The sequence below is a fragment of the Anoplolepis gracilipes genome, chromosome 1 (assembly GCF_047496725.1).
Source record: "Anoplolepis gracilipes chromosome 1, ASM4749672v1, whole genome shotgun sequence".
NCBI lineage: Eukaryota > Metazoa > Arthropoda > Insecta > Hymenoptera > Formicidae > Anoplolepis > Anoplolepis gracilipes.
In genome coordinates this window covers 338,733-360,710 of record NC_132970.1, presented here as the reverse complement: position 1 = coordinate 360,710, position 21,978 = coordinate 338,733, and the positions used below count along the sequence as shown (strand labels likewise).

Here is a 21,978-nt window from a genome sequence, read left to right as displayed (position 1 = left end):
TTTATATATAATTATATATAATTATACATAAAATGATACATAGGCATTGTGTATAAGTATGTATAAGTTTACATATACATGTCGATGATTTTGAAATTTCGTAAAAGATTACATTTAAAAAAGATTTTGCTTATCAGGATATTAATCGAACAATTTTCACCTTTGATTTTTTCGTGTTATTAAAAGAAGCAGAAATATTCTAACTCTTCTAATTAGAGGAAACATCCTGTATATAAAAATATTGTTTAAGAAAATTTATATATATACTATTTAAAGCTATATAACTCTTATATTTATAAAATATAAATATGAATTTATATCCATAATTTATATATGTAATTTTTCTATATACACATGGAATTATATATATTATATATTTTTTAAAGTTTAGAAACATCCTGTATATAAAAATATTGTTTAAGAAAATTTATATATATACTATTTAAAGCTATATAATTGAAATTTATAAAGTATAAATATGAATTTATATCCATAATTTATATATGTAATTTTTCTATATACACATGAATTATATATATTATATATTTTGTAAAGTTTAGAAAGATACTTAAAAAAATTCACATATAAACTCAATTTAATAAAAATTATATTTAATAAAAATTATATTTTTGAAAATTTGTGTGTCTTGTTATTTTTTTTATGATATTCAGAGAATAATTATAATTCAATATAAGTCACGCTCAGATGAGAGAGATGGATAAAAGAAAAAAAGAAAATTAGGAGCGCATAGAGTTCGATTTCATAGAGGATCTTTGATTCAATTTTTCCATATCACGAATCTTTATATACGATTCTCGATCGCGAGAGTTCAATTCACATTATCGCGCGTTTGCACGCTTTAATAAAAGTTATTTACGATCACGCATATATGTTCGACTAAAACTTTTTATACCTTGAATTGGACATCACTCGACATAGTACGATATTGAATCAGCTCGATACAATAATGTGGCTTCATTGTGGCATATTGATCCATATATTTGGATTTTTTGTAAAATCGTCTGAATTGCTTGACGATGCTGTGGGATATTCCTCGTTCCTGGATAGAAAATTAACGTTAAAATTAAAAACGGCGACGCAGTTAAAACATAATCTCGGAAAAGTTCTTCACGAGTTGCCGGTAAGCAATCTTATCTTCTGACAAAAAATTCGGAAAGGTATGAAAGTGTCCCTTTCCGATTTTAATGCGCTATAAAAAAATACTTGTCCCCTATTTTGACCTAGACTACATATTCAAAGCGCATTACAATTGGAAGGGACACTTTCATATTTTTTCTTGCGAGAAGCAGAAGAGTAAGTATGTTCAAATAATTCAGATTTGCGCACTTTTAAAATAAATTAATTCGACAGATATGAGTTAATTTAATCAATTAAAACTTATACGTAATAATAATAAATAATTACATAACTTACTAGAATTTATATAAGATGTATTTTCCCGTTCGTTTCACACAGAAGCAAAGTTATGAGCTGTTCCATTCCGTAAAAACTATCGAAGATTACTTGAAGAACGGAGGTTCATTGATTGAATGTCTCGATGTTTTACCTTCCGTAATGCATGCGCCTATCGCGGAACAGATAGATATTATTCTCGAATCCATGGAGGATCACTTGCCCAAGTATGTCCTGCCAGCGATATCCTTCATCAGGCGATCTTTGTCGCAAAGTGTTTTAGACGCCGATGAAATCTACAGACCGACTTTTGGACCACTGAAGGCTGATCCATTGGAAAAGATCCCTCTAACAGAGCTGAAGAAAGCAGCCTCGCCTTTGACGTATCGCAAACCAATCAAGACTCTCGTAGGACCCTGGCCAAAAATAATCGGCGAGACAGCATCGTTAATCAACAACAAGATCATTCCTCCACGTCGCGAACTTATTGCTTATGTGTTGGCGAATTTGAGGATATCCGATACGACAGCGGAAGTAAGAGAATCGATCGCGTATCTCGTTGAATACTTGCGATTGCATGGCGAGCGTGAATTGACCGGCTTCAGCGTGTCATCCGATCCATATGTGTTGGTCGCTAATGCTATTTCGAGTCTGTTACTGCAAAATGAAACTCTGATTGGCTTAAATACATTGTTGCCGTTTTTGAGGAAGCCCGCCGAATGTCGAGAATCTGCAGAATTTGTCAACTTCTTTCAGAATAATACCTTAAATTATACACTTCTTATATTGAGAGATAAGGTAATCTCCAGGTCAAAAGCTGGTATGATGCTCTTATCCATATTGCAAAATTACACGGACGCATGGGATACCATCTCGCCCTTCGAGTACACGTCCTGGAGAGACTTGCTGCTCGCTTTCGTCAGCCAACTCAGGCGTTGGCAGACTCATCAGAATAGAATGTCAAATATTGTGGACAGCGTCTACGGCGATCTCATTCTGAGAAATACTCGAAAGCATTGGCAACTCCTGAGGAATTCTATTATTGCTGCACCAGTCCTCACCGCTATAGCCAGAAGAGAGAGTTCCTCTAAAATTCGAAGACTCCTCATGGAAGTGGCTTCGGACAGAAGCGTCAAGACGGAAGTCTGGCAGAAGGCTCTCGCTTTTTCTTCTTCAGAGGATATCGGCGGACCAATGGGTGCAGTTTTGAAGACGCTAAAGGCTTTGCTAGCTTCAGGACTTCTTGACCAAACTGCCCTATTGATAAATATCGCCGAGTTAGTGACTATGTACGATAACAGAATTAATCAAGGACAAGCCGAGTGCGTCAATCGATTGGAAACATACTTGACTAATGTTACTCAAGTAAAAACGATGAACAAAGAGATGATGATTGAAAATATTGACGTTGAAGATCTTCTTCAGGCTTTGCCTGATTTGGATATTTACACGGACGAGTATAGAACCTTGAAGAATTTTTTGTCTCAAAAGAACTTGGAAGCGAAGATAGGACAAGTTGATGTAAATGCACATCCCACTAGAGGTAGACTGCTGGCACAGTTACTGCAAATGACAGAGCATGCCAATGGTGTTGATGATAGTCTACGTCATTTGGCTAAACAGTTCGTCGACAATGTGGCTTACGAGGGCTACGGCGCTGGCGCTTTGTTGTACCGTTCCAGTTAACTTGAGCATGTTTTTTCTACGATTCTTAAAAAAATATATCTTATTTGATGATGAATGATATTTCACATAAGGACAGAAAGGAACATTAATCATACATAAATGGGCCAATTATATTATGTTAAATTAACGATGTTAAAATTGATAGGTCCGTTAAATTCATTTCAAAATACACATTGCTAAGCTTGCTATTAGCTTAAATTGTTTAAAAATGATTTCACTTAAAGATACATTATCTACCAATTTTTGTATTATTATGTGTAAAATGCAATATGACAGTATAGATGATTCATGAAGAAAGAAATAATATTAATATTACAGAAATTTCGAATGAGACGAACAAATTGTTGAACAAAGAGAAATGTGTTAGAAATATACGTTAAATTTATATATACAGGGTGTCCCAGAATTCGCAGACATGGAATGCACAACGTGATGTCCGTGCGAAAAAAAGCAAATTTTTCCTCAGCGAAAATGTCGAGAAAAGTTATCATTTTTTGCTAGTTTCAAAATTTTGCTATTTTATATATATATATATATATATATATCTGTAACTAAGTCTTAAATAAAAATGTTAGCAAACTATCTAAATTAACAGAATATAATTGTATTAATTTTTTAATTCTACAAAGTTTAGTTGGCGAGAAACCTGTTTTTTTCAATTGCTTATAACTGGAAAATTATTGATGCGTCGACATTTTTGCTGAGGAAAAAGTTGCTTTTTTTGGTACGAACAATCACGCTATGCATTCCGTGTCCGCGAATTCTGTGGGACACTCTGTGTGTATATATATATATATCGATAATACTAATTACAATTGAAGAATATCATGGGTGTATATATATGTATATAAATAATTTTCTTTTGTATCATAAAATTACATTCTTTATTGTCCCATTGCTGAAGATAAGCAATTGAAGGTAAAGATTTTTGTTTCGAAAATAACTCACTAAGAACTTGGTAGGCCCATAATAGGGATAAAAATACGGTAATGTATAATTTGCATATTTTAAACTTGATTCGCGTCAGGTTGAAAGTATTGTCGTGCAATTGCGCCCAATACAATTTCCGCACTATAGACACCTGTAAATTTTTCAAACAGAACAACATTAATTATTGGAGATATGATTTTCATTACACTTAATATTCGCTTTACTTAATTTTCTTTCTTTCTTATAAAAAGAAAGTAAGATTATAAAATGTTAATTAAAAGCTAGTTTGTAATTACTTACTGATATTTGCACGTAAGACATCCGAAAGCAGATGAAGGTCATTTTCATGAGTTATGATGATATAATTTAATTTTCCGGTATTCATTTCTTGTATCTGCGCAACTGTTCTACGTGTCTTTTCCATCGTACCTCCTGCACTTTCTATTATTTCCGCCATCGCCGAAGGAGATGGTATCACACTCGGTGTGACAAAAAATATCTTACTCTGAATATAAGCGTAATACAAGCGAGTTAAAAATGTAATAATAAATTAATCAGATAAATTGAAAATATTATTATATTTTTGTTTTTGCATTTAAATATGAAATATAACTGTACTATTTGTTGCATTAAGAATCACCTTTCTATATATTGTAATCAAAGAATCTAATTTAATTACCTTAAGTACTGTTCCTCGATTAGGACTCGCTAAAGCTTTCTCGATATTGCAATTGAAGTTCTTCTCAAATTCTGCATCGCCGAGCATATACGCGCTTTCATCTACGAAAGTGTTTTTCGTGGAACAATCGAGCAACCATTGCAAACTGACAATAAATTTACATCGCGATAGACAACACAATAATTTCACTGTTCGTAACGGTGCCGACATTATCAGATGAGTGGCATCTCGCCAACTAGCAGCCAAAGCACCTCCCAGTTCTCGAATTCTCTGAAAATCACACAGATTACGTGTAATAACTGGATTATAAAAGATATATGGATAAAATTGCAAGTATAAAATAAATGCGTGTGTGTGTGTGTGTGTATGTGTAGAGGTATGCAAAGGGTGAGAAAGTTTAAACGAAATTAAATAATAATTAATAAAGGAAAAAGTATCTTTATATATATTTCAAAAGGCCAAATAAACGGTCTATCTATGATACCTTGGCATGTTTTCTGGGATTTATACCAGAAAATAATATTCTGGGTTGTTTATCAGGTGGTGGAGGATCAGGATTGCTAACGACAATCGGTTCATCCAAACCCAAAAGATGCGGATCCTTATTTAGTAATGGTCCATCCAATCGCGGCTTTTTGTATTTTCTGATCGAATTTGGACCCTGACTAACTTGATTTATCTTGTCATACGATTCTTGAGCAATTTCCATTGGTATTTTCCAAGCAGCTACAAAAGACAAAAGAATCATATTTTAATAGAAATTATATATAATGATAGAATCATTTTAATTATTTAATGATAATCTATTTAGCAATTAAGATATGTTTATACCCATGAGATGAGGCACAAGTGAATAATCCAGTCTGAAAGGATTATTCAGACTAAATTGTTGATACTTTGAACTCTCGAGTTGATGCAAAGCGTTCATTTGTCCACAAAACAAATCTGTCAACCATTGTGCATTTACAACGTTAGTTGACCACTCGCGTGCCTTTTTAAACTTCTGTCCATCTGGCCTAAAATTTATTTTGGCATGTACTTATTTTGTAATATTTATAAAACAACGTGAACATTCGCAATATCTAAAGAATACATTTAAAATATAGCTTAAAACAAAGAATAAAACAATAATGATTATGATACCTTCTGCAAACGAGAAGATTATTATGTTTGGAGAAGTAGTTCGTGTACTTGGCTCCTAAAGTCTCTAACATGTATTTGACTTTTGCTCGTTCCTCTCCCTCGAATCCAGAAAACGATACAATTTGATTGACACATGGAAGTTCAGTCAAGCTGAACGGCGTTGGAAAGTGCAAAGCATGCCAAGGTGGTAACAGTTGTTGCTTATTGACAACGTCAGAAAGCCAATGCGCGCTGACGCAACGTTTTCCCTCGCGTAAAGCTTGCACCACCGTTGGATGTTTTTGCGTGATCGCTAGTACATGCGTTGCACGAGTGCAATATTGCGGTTTTACCTCGCCACCGTGTCTCTCGATAACTTGTTTCCAGACTGAGACTTCGTTCGGGCGCTGTATATCATATTCAACAATAACGAAAATACATCCGAACAGAAATAGATCTGGTGGCACTGAAAGTACAAATATTTTTCCATCACATATTGTTGGCAATATAATACTAAATGTAAATAAATTACCATTTCAAATCATGCTTTCTACGTAGTTATATAAAATTTTTCTTTCTTTATTAAATAATGTTATGTAATAATAATAATATGGAAAATAGATACATACGTTTCAAGTCTGGCTTGTGACCATAAAATTGAGTCTTGGGCTGCGGCATTACTGGAGGATATTGCATCTTTATTGGTGCTCCTGAAGGCGCACCATTTGTTATATTTCCCAAATTTCTTCTTTGATAAGCAGCCAAGAGCTGTGGATCCTGCGAAGGAGGAGGTGGAGGTCTGTGCTGCGCGGTCATCAATCTCAATTGACCAGCCGCACTACTTTCGGCAGCACCGCCTTGCAGTCTGTTCGTTAGCATATTAGCTAGCGCGGTTTTTGTTTTAGCATTCACGACAAGTTGCTGATCCGGTGGAATATGCGCATTATTTGGCAGAGGCGTTAATGGCGCCTCCTGCTGCACACCTTGTTGTTGCTGCTGTTGAAGATGCTGCAGCTGTTGCAATCTAGCCATTTGTTGCTGCTTTTGCATCTGTAACTGTACTATTTGCTGAGGTGTTAATTGTCCCTGTTGGAATGTCTGTCCTGTCTGCGACACTTGCGGTCCTTGAACAGCCTGTCCAGTTGGCACAATGACCTGATTGGAAGAATTTATCGGAGTTAACGCCGGTGGCTGTACCCCAGAATGCACGGGTTTCTGTACAGGAGTTGGCGTGAGTTGCGGTCCCATTAACTGAGGTTGAACTTGTGGAATCCATTGTAAACTGGTCGACTGTACTGGTTTACCAGGATTCCTGATAACAGCAATATGCGGTCCTTGCTGACGATTGTGCATCTGTCTCTGCAATATAAGATTTCGCTGCTTCTGAAGCTTGTAAATAAACTGGGCTCTCTGTTGAGTGTCCATCTGTTGCAATTGCAGATGTGTTTGCTTGTCCAATTGAATCAAATGTCTGGGAAGTTGATTCCATTGCGCTTCGGATCTCAGAGGTCCAATTTGCTGTTGTCTCTGTAAATGATACTGTTGTTGTTGTTGCTGTTGCCATTCTCGTTTTACGATAAATCCTTGCTGATTCGGTCCGATTAACTGTTGATTTTGTGGCTGTTGTTGTAATTGGCCGTCCTTTATGACAAATTGTGAACTTTGCGGGGCAGATTGTTGCAGTTGCTGCGAAATCTGTTGTATTTTTTGTTGTTGTTGCTGCTGCTGCTGTTGTAATAAAATAAGTCTTTGATCGGTGGCGAGTTGCTGTGATGGAACTTGTTGGATCAACTGATGCTGAGTCGCAATCTGCTGTTGTTGAGAAGGTAATTGCTGCTGCTGTTGCATTACTATCTGCTGCTGCTGCTGTTGTGTTGCCAATTGCACTTGTTGTTGTTGTTGCGACGTCAAATGTGGCTGTTGCGTCGGTAACTGTTGCTGATTTATCTGTTGTTGTTGGATTATTTGATGTTGATTCAATTGCTTTTGTTGTGAAGTTAATAATTGCTGTTGCTGTGCAGTTATTTGATGCTGAGGTAACTGTGAATTTATTTGCTGCTGCTGCTGCTGTTGCGGCATCAATGATTGTTGCTGCCCTATTAGTTGCTGTTGTTGTTGTACCTGAGGTAATAGTTGCTGATTTATAATTTGTTGTTGGTTATATGATGGCTGTTGCATCTGTTGTTGATGCGGCGCGAGTTGTTGTTGTGTTAATGGCTGCTGCGATGTTAATGGTTGTTGTTGGATCAATTGATGTTGTATATTCATTTGTTGTTGAGATAATTCTTGTTGTTGCATTTGCGATGGCATAGTTTTTATTTGTTGAGAAACATTGCTTTGCTGAGAAGATTGTGAAAGCCAATTTGCTTGATTAATATTAACAACATTTTGATCAGAAACTGATGGAACATTTGCGGATGTTCCCAAACTAGATGAGGGAACTGATCGTGCAAGTTGTTGCGGTTGCATATTCACGGTATTCTGTCCATTCGTGGAATAAGAAACAGTTGCTGTGTTGGTTGCACCAAGACTATGCGTGGTACTTGATGACACAGGTGGACTTGGCTGGTTCCACGGCATGCGTTGCTTGAGTTGCTCTAACATGGCCTTAGTCCGATCCTGCTCTTCTTGTGCAACACTGTTATCAGTATCTTCATCCATAAATCCAGTGATCATAGCCGTCGAGCTGTTTGGAGACATCAGTAATCTGGGATGATATTCCACTTCGCTAACGAGAGTACCTTTCTTACAACATTCTGTCACCCAATCAGGAGTTACAATAGGTATATGATGTCTTGTTGCAGTTTCATATTTTACACCGCTCGCTTTGCCTGTGATCAAATGAGTGCAATATCTATCCAAATGTAGCTGACATTTGCCACCTTGCAATGTTATCATTGCCCAAAGTGACTTGCTGTCTGCTCGACTTATTTGGGATATACAGATGCGTATATTTGAGAATAATTGATTCTCTTCTGGTGAGAAATATTTTGCTCTGTTTACATGTATGAGTTGATTTGTTAAGAAAATATAGTTTAAGTATATATTTAAAAATTAGTTAAAAACTGAACTGAAAAATTGCTTATTTAATACACTATTTATAAATACAATAAAATATTTAACGATGATGAATCTAAAATTATCTTTTGTATGAATTTTATATTCACAGCAATAAATATTAATATTAAAATAATATTCTTTTCTAAAAGGATACGGTAGAAGTTTGTTGCATTTAACAGAATATAAGATCCAGTTTTGTGTGACTGCTGGAATTTCATATATATCTTTTGCTTGAGAAATATCATTTTCTAATGCTTCGTAACCTGCTATCAAATGTGTAACAAAATCGCTAAAATAATTGGATCTTTCAGCCCCACCTTCTTGCAGTAGATTCAAAATCTGCAAATAGTTCAAAAGCATTGCTTATAATATAAATATAAAATAATATAAAGCATTGCTTATATATAAATTGAACAATAATTGATGTTTAATGTGCAGCATACATATCTAGCATATAAACATGTATATGTAATATGTAATTATTTAATGTTTCTTAGTTTTAAATATTATAAAAAATTGTTACAAGAAAAGGAAATAAGTTCAATGTAAAGGAAGACACATTGTGCCAAATTATATGTTACGCCTCGTATTATAACCTCCATTAACAGTCAATATATTATCGATTTAAGACTAAAAGAATGGAAGAATCAATTATAATTGTTGGGAACATGGTACAATCGATGCGAGTTTCACGGTTGTACGATCCGTCCGACAAAAACGCGGGAAGCGATTATCGTACCTTGGGATCGCCCTCACCGCTGACGTAGTATTTGACGTTGGCAAACAGAGCACCGTCGAGCTTCAAGTCCTCGATACCAGCCCGTATGTCGCCCATCTTGTCGAATCCCGTCCCGACGGAGGCTCACGTTTCCGACATCACAGAAGCGCGCAAACTACGCGCGAAATTATACGTACTGTGAACCAGAGAGATATATATGACTTCGCAGTATTTGATAACAAGAGTCCCTTGCGTGACGCTTTTGTTATTATTATGATTGTAGGTTATGTGCGCGAGCTTTGTGTGGCGCTACATGCTACATCACCATTTGGGGTGCGTCCGAAAATCATACTCGTGAGGTAAAGTATCGTTTAATTGACGACGAATCAGGACAAAAGAATTAAAGATCTCTTTACCCTAATTGGTCAGTTCAATGTACCGTGTCACACGAGTAGAATTTCCGAACATACTCTTGATCGGTGCGTCCATCTACGATGACACGTGATTCGAGCTGCAAAATTCAAAATGTTGTATCGCACAATAGCATCGACGATATAATAGCCCGCTGTCAAATATATAACAGCATCGTTAAAAATAAATAGACTTTTCAGCCCCACCATCTTGCAGTACATTCAATATCTTATTGTCGTTATTACGACGTATTTGATAATTTTATTCATTAATCTATCTGTAATTTAAAAGAAAAACTGCAAATAAAGATTAAATCAAAATATTTTACATTAAAATAATAGAGGACTGAATTTATTGAGTTATTCAATTAAGAAAAAAATTAACATTAAGATATTTGTCGAATATTTGTAATTTAATTTAAATCTGATTATGAATATAAAGATAAATACGCCTTTACCTTTTTATAGATTATTATAGTGTTATAAATATTTCGTGCATTTATTATATATATATATATATATATATATATATATATATATATATATATATATAATAAATATAGGGTGTCTTGTAATTGGTGTAAAACCTGCTAATGGCAGATTCTTCAGACCATTTGTAAACGATTTGCCCTTATCGAAAATATCGAGGCATCAATAATTTCCGAATTATAAGCGATTGAAAAAAGGCGCTTTTTACAAACTAAACTTTTTAGAGTTAATAAAAAATAACCAAAACTACATTTTTTAGTTAATTTTAGATAGAGTTTACTTTAATAGAATTTTAATTTAAGGCTTAATTATATAAAGATATATAATGATAAAGATTGGAAACTTGCAAATGATGACGCCTCTCGATATTTTCGTTGAGAAAAAATCGACTCCAAATGATCTCAAGAATCTGCCATTAGTAGGTTTTTCACCAATTACAGGACACCTTGTATATATATTCCATACATATAATAAAAATTACAATAAATTAAATGTAAAATAGTTATTAAAAAATTATCACTTTAAGAAGAAATAAAGGATGTAAGAATTACAACATTTGAAAACATTTGCTTTATTGTATGTTCCGTTCTTCCGCACATAATAGGTACATATCAGCATCTAAAATGTTTCTTTCCGTAATCCAGCAAAATTTATTTTTCTCATGTTAAATTTTTATATTCGTATCTCCTATTTCTTTTCTCGGTAATACATTCGCTCTCTTTTTCTTTCACTCATAGATAAATAAATTATCGACTAAATATGTACAAGATTTTTTTAAATAATTCTCTCTTTCCTTACTTTAATAGTCATTTGTTGCTTAATAGACGTATCTTGTAAAGACTCTAGAAATATTGAGCTTGGTCTGGTCAGTATACGTAATTTATTCTCATTAAGCTTTTTCTCATTTTAAATTATATTTATTTCTCTCTTTTTTCTCTGTTTCTTTTCTAAAATTATTTATTCTTCCTCGTTTCATACAACTGACTAATATCTTCATTCGCTCGTGGTGCAGCTTTTTAGGAATATGATTGAATGAGTATCGAGGAAAAGAGAATATCGCCAATAAAGTGGCAAGATGATACAAATATCTTCGATATAATAGTGTATATTGGTTGTTGGCATTATAGCTAAAGTTTCGATTTTTGCCCCAGATAATTTTCAAATTCATATTTTAAGAAACTCCCTGTATATTGCAACCTTGCTGTGTTGATACATTGCTACTTTGAGGTACTTTTGTACGTTCAATTACGATGTTTATATATAACTTGTGAATAAGCCAAGTATAATATTTCCTCAGGCACACCTGTGAATATTTACAATATAATAAATAATATAATAAATCAAAATTTAAGAGAAACCAAATAAGTTGAAAATTAATTATATCAGCGATAAAAAACTATGTATTATACAAAAACTAATTGAAAAAAATAAAAATTAAAGAGGTACGAAACAGAGAGAATAAAAAGACATTACTTTCATACGCGGGAGAATATCAGCATCGTACAGAAAGCCTTTCGTACAGATGCTGAAACAACTAAATTAAAAAGATAAAAAAAAAGAGATCTTAAAAAAAAAAGAAATGTTAACGACGCTTTGCTAATCGAGCTACATCATAGTTTCGCTGCTAGTCATATTATCGAAATCTAATTGTGAGTACGAGCGATGAGTGTGTTCGCAAAAAGCTGCACTACCGCTGGACCCAAGCGGGTTGCACCATCTGTTAGGGCGTATTGTGTTCGTGAGGTAACACAGTATTTCTAGAATCTCATTAATGCGCTAGCCCGGGCTGGCATTATCGCCGCTTCTTCTCCTCGCCTCGAGCTGTTTAGCCAGTAAGGCAACCTCCCAGTTGTTGTAGCCATCTTGCCGCATGATCTTGTCATCATCGTCGTCCTCGTCGTCTTCATCCTCTTCTTCTTCCTCGTCCTCTTTGTCACCTTCGTCACTGTCGCCTTTGCGACGCACACAAACGCCGAATTCCTCGTCCGATCTACTATCGCTATTCGATTCCAGATCGATTGCCACGTCTTCCCGCGATAATCTCTGCGGCACTATCGAATTCGGCAGCTCCTGCAGTTCCAAGGTCTCCTTTTCTGAATGCTCTTCCCATGATCGCCTGCTGCGTGAGCTCGAGCCCACCGATGAGCGTCGATCGCGCAATCGCGTGGTCAGGACGGTGTCCACGGAACTGTCGCGCATGAAGGGATGATCCTCGCAATCGTCATCGAAATCCTCCTCCTCCATGGAAGCATCCTGGTCAGTACTGTCCCCGCAAGAATCGTCTTCGTCATGCGACTTTCTCCTCCTTCGCTCAAGTTGCTGGATTCGCGCCTGCAACTGCGATATTATCTCGTCGCGCTTCCGGACCTCCAATTCGAGTGAGGTGAACTGTCGCATGAATTTGCTCTGCATATCCTCCTGCAACATTAAAGGCGACAGTATGATTAATTGGGATAGGTACTGTGTGTCATACGATAATGAGAACTCATCCTACGAGCGTAGTTGAGTAATTGATGGATAGTTAAACATCTGGCACAACGATGAATAGATAAAGTTTAACAGTTTGGAAAACATGCATTAGTGGCTGATGGATTCAAATTAACATGCCTTTGAACGAAGGATGAGAAATTCTGCATTTCTTAATAAAGAATGTAATAATAAAATCAAAAAACATTAAAGAAGTTAATTATTTATCGATATGATATCTCTTGAACTATTTGTTTTTCTATTAAAATAATTTTACTTGTACTGTCGATAAATATTGATTTTGCACACATCAAGATGAGATATCTCTCGTGCTGACGAGAGCGACTCTTTTTAATAAGAGCACTCAAGCGTCTGTGGTGCACGTGATGACAGCAAAAACGAGAGAGCGGTCACAAAACACGTCCGTCGAGAACAAAGGAGACAAAGGACGCGGTAGGCTGTAGGCTGTAGTCGCGCTTGGTACTTACCAGGCCCGCCTTGATGACCTCGCCGACCCCGGATACCGTTTGCAGGATACCGGCACTGCCTACAGGACGGAAACTGAGTTTATTGGGCGGCGGCAGTGACGGCTGATCCTGGGGTCCGGAATTCGACGATCGTGGCTGCAGAGGCTGTTCGGATGGCGGGCTCTGCAGCGTGTATTTGTTAAAAGTTACGCTCTTGGACAGCTTGGAGTGCCGTGCGGCATAACCCTCGATCGTTGGCGCTCTCATCAGCTTCTTCAGCTCAGCGGTCGCGGCTTGCCAATCCGGTGTGCTCGTAGCTGAAGTCTCGCTGCTGCTTGCCCTACTACTGCTAGCTGATAGTTTCTTCAAGATACTTTTCAAATTCCGCCTCTCAAGCGTCTCGTTCTCCGGCGACAACTGCTCCATCGATGACATAGACGCTTGTTGAGCCTATTATATGAAATAACTCGAATTAGGAATTAAATACTAAATAATAATGTATTAGGTTTAAATTGAATGTTTTTATAATTACTTACAAATATTTTTACTCAATACATTTTTACAAAAATATTTAAGCTTTACAGAAATATTTTCTCTGCATTTTTCCATTGACGTGTTGTTTTCCTCGCACAATTTTAATAAGAAAAACACCAACGAATGCTTTCTCTAAATAATTTATAGAAAGTACGGAAAATATGGGGGACATGCAATCTAATTTTTCTTTAAAATTGGATAACGATATTTTTTCAGTTAATACACAGATATAATATATGAAATTAGAAAAGGTCATTATGTGTAACAGAAAAATACATAATTACTAATTACTTGTTTGTATTTGGCTAGCTTCCTGGCGTACTCGATGGCGCAGGCCTCCGAGTGACTTCTCGTGAGGTTACTGTCAAACTCTGGCTCAACATTCTCGCCACAGTCGAGGGATGAGCTTCTGACCGCTTTTTCCAACTCGGCCAGTTTCTGTCTCTGGTTAAGAATTTTGAGTTTCTTGACGAACGGCAGGCCACAGTACTCTGGGGAGAGATCGTCGACAGAGGCATACATTTTGGTCTGCTGTAGCTTTCTGGCTGGTGAGGTTTTCTGCGATGAATTGTCCTTATTGGTAGTCAACGAGGCCTTTTTCAGAGTGACCCAGGGCTTTTTGGCCGCGTAGGATATTCGCGTCTCGACTTGCGAGGTTGTGGTGGTTGCGATGGTTGCGATACCACTTTGACTGTCCGAAGACGGCTGGTCGTCGGACTGTGTGCACGTCTCTTCAGGAATAGTGTTCTCTGGCAGCAGATGTTCTTTGGTGATAGGCATCTCCTTCTCCGTTTGAGCGGCTTGCTGCTCGTTTTTTGCCTTTAGCAAAAGTATCCTTTGGAGAAATGGTAAATTCGGATTAGTGGGATTCAAGGCTTCTGAAGATGGTGGTGCTTGAGGTTCGGTGACGTGGCTCGGCGTGTCCATTAGATTGCGTCGTTCCTCTCTCTCCTCTTTCTCCTTCAACAATCTGAGTCTTGACAGTAGCGGTAGGCCGGCACCCAACGGTGACACCGGTGTCTCCTGGCTGTTGGGCAATGTCAGATCCTGACTCTCGTCAATCTTTTGTTGTCTCCTCAGAGCTGCCTTCGGTGCCAATGGCTGCAGCTCCATGCTTTCCTCTGGTCGTGTGTTACGCCTGCTCTTCCTCAGAACGTTCTTCAGACCTTTCACGTCGCTCTTCAGCTTGTCGACAATCCTTTTACCGGTGCTGTTATCGGATGAATCATGACCCGGAGACGTGGGTCGACGCCACGCTCGCGCTACCCTCTGCGCCTCCATCAATCGTTTTCGACCAAGATTCTGCAGAATTTCCTGTGCTTCTGGATAATCCTTCATTGCTGCCAGCACGTCCTCTCGTGAGAGGCTGAATAGCTCGGAGTAACCCACCGAACGAACATCAGCTGTACGTCTGAAAGTTTTTTCGAAATTTTAAGAGCTCAAAAATTTAACTTGTAAGCTTAGAGACACGTTTTCGTCAAGAGTTTGAATATTAATTTCTCATAAAAAGTTAATTCTTTAAAACAAATTGTGAGATGAGAAGTCATTACTAGAAGTGATTTTCATTTCAACGTAGAAAAGGCCTGATGAAGAACTTTACTCACTTATTCAATCCGTCCAGATTGAGTATACCAATCTCGCCGAAAAAGTCTCCTGCCTTCATTGTCGTTAGGACTCTACCAGTTTCGCTGATCACCTCCAGAATACCGTCGGCTATTATGAACATCTCGCGGGCGACCTCGCCCTTCCGACATATCGAATCACCGGGGGTGAAAATGTAGGCCTTCATCTTCAGGACGAGATCGTGTAAAAATTCTGGCTGACACTCCTATAAGATTTGAATATAAGTTATTATATCAAATATAAATATATATATATAAATTATTCATTATTTTCTTCCATGTGTATATTATTCTCTTATGTAAATTTACAAAAATAAATTTATAAACTCTAATCTTTAGAAAATCAAGTTTAAAACATTTCTCGAGTGATTTTCCAATGACAAAATCATTTCTCTGGAAAACAAAATGCAAATTTTACTTATAGAAAACCGTTTAAATCTTATTACATCAGGTTTGAATTTTAAGAACAAAAATTCCACTCGGCATTATTGACTTCGTAATCACCTTAAAGTTTAAAGCTTCTCACATATTCTCGATAAAAAAAAGATAAATTATGACGATTTAACGCGCATCAAGCATTGAAATTTTTACTCTAAATCTTTGTCATATCTCCTATCTTCGCGTGAGAGATGAAAATTTTTATCTTTGGCCTCATAAATCTTTCGTTAATCACGCAAAAAGCTTCTCACTACCTTTTTGATAAAATTAATGTTAAGTGGCTTTTTGTAAAAAAACATATCCATGTTTTTCTATTAAATGTTTGAATGTTATCTCATACAATTTATTTAATTTTTGAAATATGTAAAATAAAAGAATAAAATTTTAAGTAATATAAACTATTATTTGAAAAAAAATAGGATTTTAACTTTAATATATAATCAAATATTTTACATTTTACTTATTATTTAATATTTAATGAGTAAAAATACCTAACTTTAACTTTGCTTTTTAGCCAGTAAGTTATAATTTATTTTCAAAATATTAATTTATATACATATAACACTATGAACTGCATTGAAATTTTGTAACTAAAAGTGTTTTAACGCACGAATCATACTATCTATCACGCCTATTCCGTGTTATTCGAAACCAATGTCGTCTCCACCGTTCGTTTCATTCTTTACTCTAGCACATATCTATCTGATCATAATTACTATCTCCCATTGCAGTATATTCATATGCTTAATTCTTTAAAACGCGCACATTTTTCTACTAAACAAATTTTTATTAACGTTTGAATATGTTGAAAAAAATCAATAGTCTAAATTTTTGAAAAGTATAAATTATATCAAATATATATATATATATATATATATATATATATATATATATAGAGGGTTTTTTCTTTCTAGGTAGACCACTTAGAATAGATCTTTATTTCTTTTGGTGACATGAAAAAAGTTAAAGGCGAAAATTATTTTTATAATATCCTAAGTAAAAATCTTTTTTCAATGTAACCTTTTACGAGATTTTAAGATCATTGATATTTTTTTTAATGAGACGGTATATTTCTCGACCGCAAATAATGTAGTTTATAAGAAAATAAATTTTATAAGAAATTTAACCTTTCACGAAGTTTATAAAATTCATAAAGTTTTATTAACAGGTTGTACTGATTCTTTATATTTTTGTATAAATATATGTATACATATTATGTATTTACATGTAATACATACTATATAAATATGTATTTAAAAAAAAAAATATATATATATATACACATATGTACAAATCTCTGGAAATAATGTAAATAGGAACAAAGGAAAGAGGAAGATTAATCGACGTTTGTGAGATTACTCGCAATAGGAACCTTTAGTCGCATTTTACTCTCGGCAGTGTTTGATGGTCGCGAAACGATAGTCGTAAATTCTTTGTGAGATACGATTCCTTTTCCGCGCTACCTTGTCGAAGCCCTTTACTAATAGAATCGGCCCTACTCAATCTTTCACCGCGATATTTCATTCGATCGACAGCGCACACCATCAAACAGTGTGACGTGTGTTTTACACATTCTCGCACCACCGCTTTGATTTGAGACGAGAACACGAGTGATCGAAGCTGTTATCCTCGATCATTGAGGCCTTCTGACTTTTTTATTCAGCAGATCTACAATGGACCTCGTTAAAATGCAGTCGTAGCGGACGCACGTATTGGCGCAAACACAACAATGAAGTGGAAAAAATACAGGGTGTCTGAATTGACGGCACAAATTGGCGTATTCTTCGATAAGTTCGAGGTCGATTCTTTTATAGCGAAAATAATGATGATTTTTTTAAATTATTGGTCAAAAATAAAAGATTCGACGCGATTTGAATCGAGCAAAATAAAATAATGTAACATTTTATATTTTATTTAGTATCAATTTTGTATTTTATCAATTGAATCTTACTTTAATAAAGATCTTTCAATCTCTGTTAACAAGATATTTAATGATATTGTCAAAGTGATAAGTTGATTTCAGGATGAGATATTTCGTGTCGAAAGTTAAAAAAAAATAAAAATTGACTATTTGTTTGAAATTAAAGAATATATCTGTAAAAATCTTGTAATATTAATTTAAAAACATCTCGTATATATCTCGATAAAATTTACGATGATAATCGTAGGAAAACTAGGATTGCGTATCACAACGGACGGTTGTTGCAACTTTAATAACTCGACCATTATATTGCACCGTAAGTGAGCCAAGTCATTTTTGCATGAAATGCATTTTTACTATGTTATATTCATGGTCTTTTAAAAATGCATCCACTATTTTATATATTTATCTCTTGCGTGAAAAAATATATACATACTTATATTTTTTTGTATATAATGTTTTGTATAAATATATATATATATATATATATATATATATATACATTATATATTTATTATACAGATATATTATTCGATATACTTTTTCGTAAAGACGCTTTTGCTTAAATTGTGTTGTGTCATTAATTTCAGGATAAACTTACTATATATTGTATAAGTATTCATGTTTCTAATGTAATTGCAAACTAATTAACTAATTTTTTACATGCATTGCAGGTTCAAGAGAGCAATCAATATAATTGATTACGAGATACTGTGAGAAATGCGGGGATATTCTTGTTGAAACGGAAACTGTGCGACGGCAATTAAAAGCGGCGTAGACTCGTCAATTACATGTAATACGGCACTTTGCGAACATTTCTTTCCGACCAATAATGTCGATCGCGTTGTCAATGCGTCTCATCAATGCTCTCTTTTGGAAAGAATGGAGGGATAGGTAAAATAAAGAGATTCGATGGATTACGCAGACCGGGATTATTTGGCCGTTTTAAGCTCGCGATTCAAGATCTGTCCAATCTACCTTCGTCGCACTTCATTATTTTCGCAGTGCGAAATATCTCGTACACATTCACTCATTCACTCATGCACACACACACACACACACACACGTAAATATAAAAAAAACTTTCATCTTATTGCGATCATATTTGATTTTTCTACAATATTATATTTAATTAATTTTTTATTTATATTATATTGTGTATTTTGTTATTTATATTTTTTTTGTTATATATGACACAAAACGGTCGGTTCAATAATATGTTGGCGTGTAAATATCAGTATTTCATTTTTCTATGGTTTGCCAGCGAGATTGTTGCACCGTTCTCAATTACACCGTTTGTTTCTGAAAAATATCACAGACTGGTAATTCAGTGGGGCAAGTGGAAGCTAAGTAGATTACGTTCGAGCTCGGGGAATTTCAGCTTTTTCAATCTAGATTCGCGGGTAGTAGCGAGTGAACTTCATTATCCCGACCATACGGGCTTTTTCGAAAGGCACACATTCGATTGTAAAGGGTAATTCTAACGAGAGCGATTTCGATACAAATAACTATTTCGAATTTAATCACTCAATTCGGTGTCTAAATTTTTCATCACGCGTCAATGTATATATTGATTGTGAGTGAAACTTTTGTATTTTCAACTTTTTCCCTTTTTTACTTCGCTCGCGTGACTACCTTGGAAAATTAATTAAACGTTAGAAAATAATTTCTCCAAGTCATTTCCTCTCTCTAACAAGAAGCCAAACATTTTCATGACTTACAACTTCGTATCTTTTTCTTTCTCCTTCACTCTTTGAATCTTCATTTTCTAATTTAATTATCGCCATTTAAATCTCGTAAATGAATTCGAGCAATGAATGAAAATGCTCTCTTCTGTTCAAATTTTGTTAAGCATTACGCATTTTCACTTTTCTCTCATGACTATAGATTCCGTGCTAAATGGTCTGCGACGTGTACTTCATCAAACTTGTTCAACTCGGAGTGTAATCGTAAATTAGAAGATCGCTCGTAAAACGTATTTGAAAAAAATGACAAATGGTTTTTACCGTCATATGAATCGATATTTCGTATGCCGTAATATCGCATTTGTCTAATATTAATTGTTCAAAAAAATATTCTAAAAAGTAAGCTTATTGGGCTTCTCTATCACGCACTTGTTACGCAAGTGCGTGATAATATTATACTTCAATTATTTATATAAATGTACATATGTCATGTTCTTGCAAAGAAGTAATTTAATTTAAATTTTTTAAAATTAATACAGTTAATCTATATATTCTATCTCTTTCTAACGAGTGAAACTTCATTTTTTGAGATCGTAATGAAATGTTTGTGTCTATAATTTTATAGTTTTTATTAAATTTTTCAACTTTGTTTTTTTTTTCCGAAAATGTGCTTTTTTGAACTTTAACTCTCTTTTTTTTTTAAATAATATTATCATTCATCTTGTCTATTTCTGTCAAAAATTATGAAAAAGATGTACTGATAAAATATATAAACGTCCTATTGTAAGGCAAGTTGACTGTTCCAGAAGAATAAAAGGATCGACGAGAAAATAGATCGGATGCAGCTGGAAATGAAACAATTTTTATCTCGCTGTCCCGACAGAGGACAGCTAAATTTTCGATTAAAACGTTTTTCGACGCCTTCCGCTGCATCCCGCGTCGTTTATTTTCCGTCGTTCCAGTTATTCTCTTGAGAGACATCTTTGAAAATACCGGTCGACCCGAAAACCGTAAGCGTAATTTAGCTCCTGCTCGTGAAAGATGCGCGATAAGCAGCTCCGGTTCATTTTAAGAGAGATATCGAGAAACGTTGGAAAATAAAATAAACTTTATCGTACGCTAGAAATGAGATATCTCTAAAGCCGGATAAGGCACTTTGCAAAGATGCTTTCTGTATTATGATTGCAATTGCGAGAGTCTCAACTAAATCGAAAGTAATCATTTAAATATCTGTGACAAAATTGCGAGCTATATTCTAAATTGGTAGTGCGTCGCGATAAATTTCAAACGCTGCGATAAAATTTCATGTCTTCGAGAGTTCTCTTAAATATTTGTCCCCACGTATGACGTTTCGATATTAAAAATTTATGAAATAATACATTCACTGTTCATCTGAGAAATGTTGCTTATAATAAGATTTATATACCGGTTGCATCAGAATATTTGAAAGGAATTTATTCGAAACGCGATACAGTCACGCGTAACTCTATCTCAGTGTCATTTATTTCTACTTTTCTTCATACTTTTTCTTTTTCATCATCTCTCTTTTGCCGTACAAAGAAAGAAGGAACGGAAAGGAAAGGAAGAAGAGCGAGGGGGAGGGGAGAGGGATATTCCGAGGTAATGGAAATTCTTCGGATGTACGGAGATGACGGCCGAGACAGAAAGCGAGTTTCCTTTCTCACCAACTCCGATTTTGATCTCTTTTTATGTTTTTCTCTTGCCCGTTGCGGTTATCGGATACGGAAATCCTGCGTATAAGTAAAGTGTGAACTTTGAACACTCCGTAACAAAAAGAAACAAAACTTAAGCACATCAACACAAGAGTGTAACATTTATCTAATAAATCTATGCATAACTTTGAAAAATAAGTCAAAGTCTGACATTTTATACGATATTCTCAATTTTATCGGGTACCTACTACAAGAAAAAAAAAGATAATTATATAAAGCTTAAAATCGATTTGAAAGTAAGATTCGAATGTATATTAAACACTGGTAATATAGAATAAATAAAAATTTCCTGTCTTATTAATTACTGTATGTGTTAAGCATTTAGTTTATAATACACTACGCAAAAAAATTAAAGAGCCACTTTCTTCCATATAAAAAAGGCCAATTTTCAAGTAGTTGCAACTTGCTAAAAAATAATCGGAATAAGATCAATAAAAAAAAAACGTTTCAAAGCTTGAAGTTTCTAGTTTTAGAATTTTTAAATGAATTCAATTCTTTCTATTCGTTACAAAATTGCATTGCAAGAAAACGACGACCGTCGATTGAATAAATTTTTTAAAAATTTGTCCAAAAATACCGAATTAAAAAAAACTCCTAGCACGATT

The 21,978-nt window shown here is 35.0% G+C and overlaps 3 protein-coding genes across 19 annotated transcripts in view; 1 reads left to right on the top strand and 2 right to left on the bottom strand.

The window, feature by feature from the left end:
- The first annotated feature begins 670 nt into the window (after window positions 1-670).
- Window positions 671-3,099, top strand: LOC140663962 (uncharacterized). The gene is made up of 2 exons (XM_072888590.1): window positions 671-1,141; window positions 1,477-3,099. The coding sequence occupies exons 1-2, from the start codon at window positions 968-970 to the stop codon at window positions 3,097-3,099; spliced, it is 1,797 nt and encodes a 598-aa protein (XP_072744691.1). The 5' UTR covers window positions 671-967.
- On the bottom strand, window positions 2,777-9,907 carry Ptip (PAX transcription activation domain interacting protein). 3 transcript variants are annotated; one of them, XR_012046362.1, is made up of 10 exons: window positions 9,630-9,907; window positions 9,045-9,229; window positions 6,460-8,825; window positions 5,852-6,296; window positions 5,540-5,724; window positions 5,193-5,434; window positions 4,709-4,978; window positions 4,330-4,534; window positions 4,048-4,180; window positions 2,777-3,123 (listed from the first exon to the last, which is right to left on the bottom strand). XR_012046362.1 is itself a non-coding variant. In XM_072888574.1 (9 exons), the coding sequence occupies exons 1-9, from the start codon at window positions 9,723-9,725 to the stop codon at window positions 4,107-4,109; spliced, it is 4,068 nt and encodes a 1,355-aa protein (XP_072744675.1). In that variant the 5' UTR covers window positions 9,726-9,907; the 3' UTR covers window positions 3,955-4,106. The 3 variants fall into 3 exon arrangements, 1 of the variants encoding a protein (XP_072744675.1); XR_012046363.1 differs by having other exon boundaries at window positions 2,777-3,115; XM_072888574.1 differs by lacking the exon at window positions 2,777-3,123 and having other exon boundaries at window positions 3,955-4,180.
- A 1,159-nt stretch (window positions 9,908-11,066) lies between these two features.
- LOC140671401 (uncharacterized) overlaps window positions 11,067-21,978 on the bottom strand; it is a 156,416-nt gene continuing 145,504 nt past the window's right edge. For 14 of the 15 annotated variants that reach the window (XM_072902673.1, XM_072902665.1, XM_072902681.1 and 11 more), the window contains 4 exons: window positions 15,579-15,802; window positions 14,266-15,385; window positions 13,462-13,890; window positions 11,068-12,925 (listed from right to left, as the gene is read on the bottom strand). In XM_072902673.1, coding sequence (XP_072758774.1) covers window positions 12,284-12,925; window positions 13,462-13,890; window positions 14,266-15,385; window positions 15,579-15,802 — 2,415 coding nt within the window. In that variant the 3' untranslated portion in view covers window positions 11,068-12,283. Of the gene's footprint in view, window positions 12,926-13,461; window positions 13,891-14,265; window positions 15,386-15,578; window positions 15,803-21,978 lie in introns of all 15 variants that reach the window. The other variant, XM_072902721.1, reaches the window with a different exon arrangement.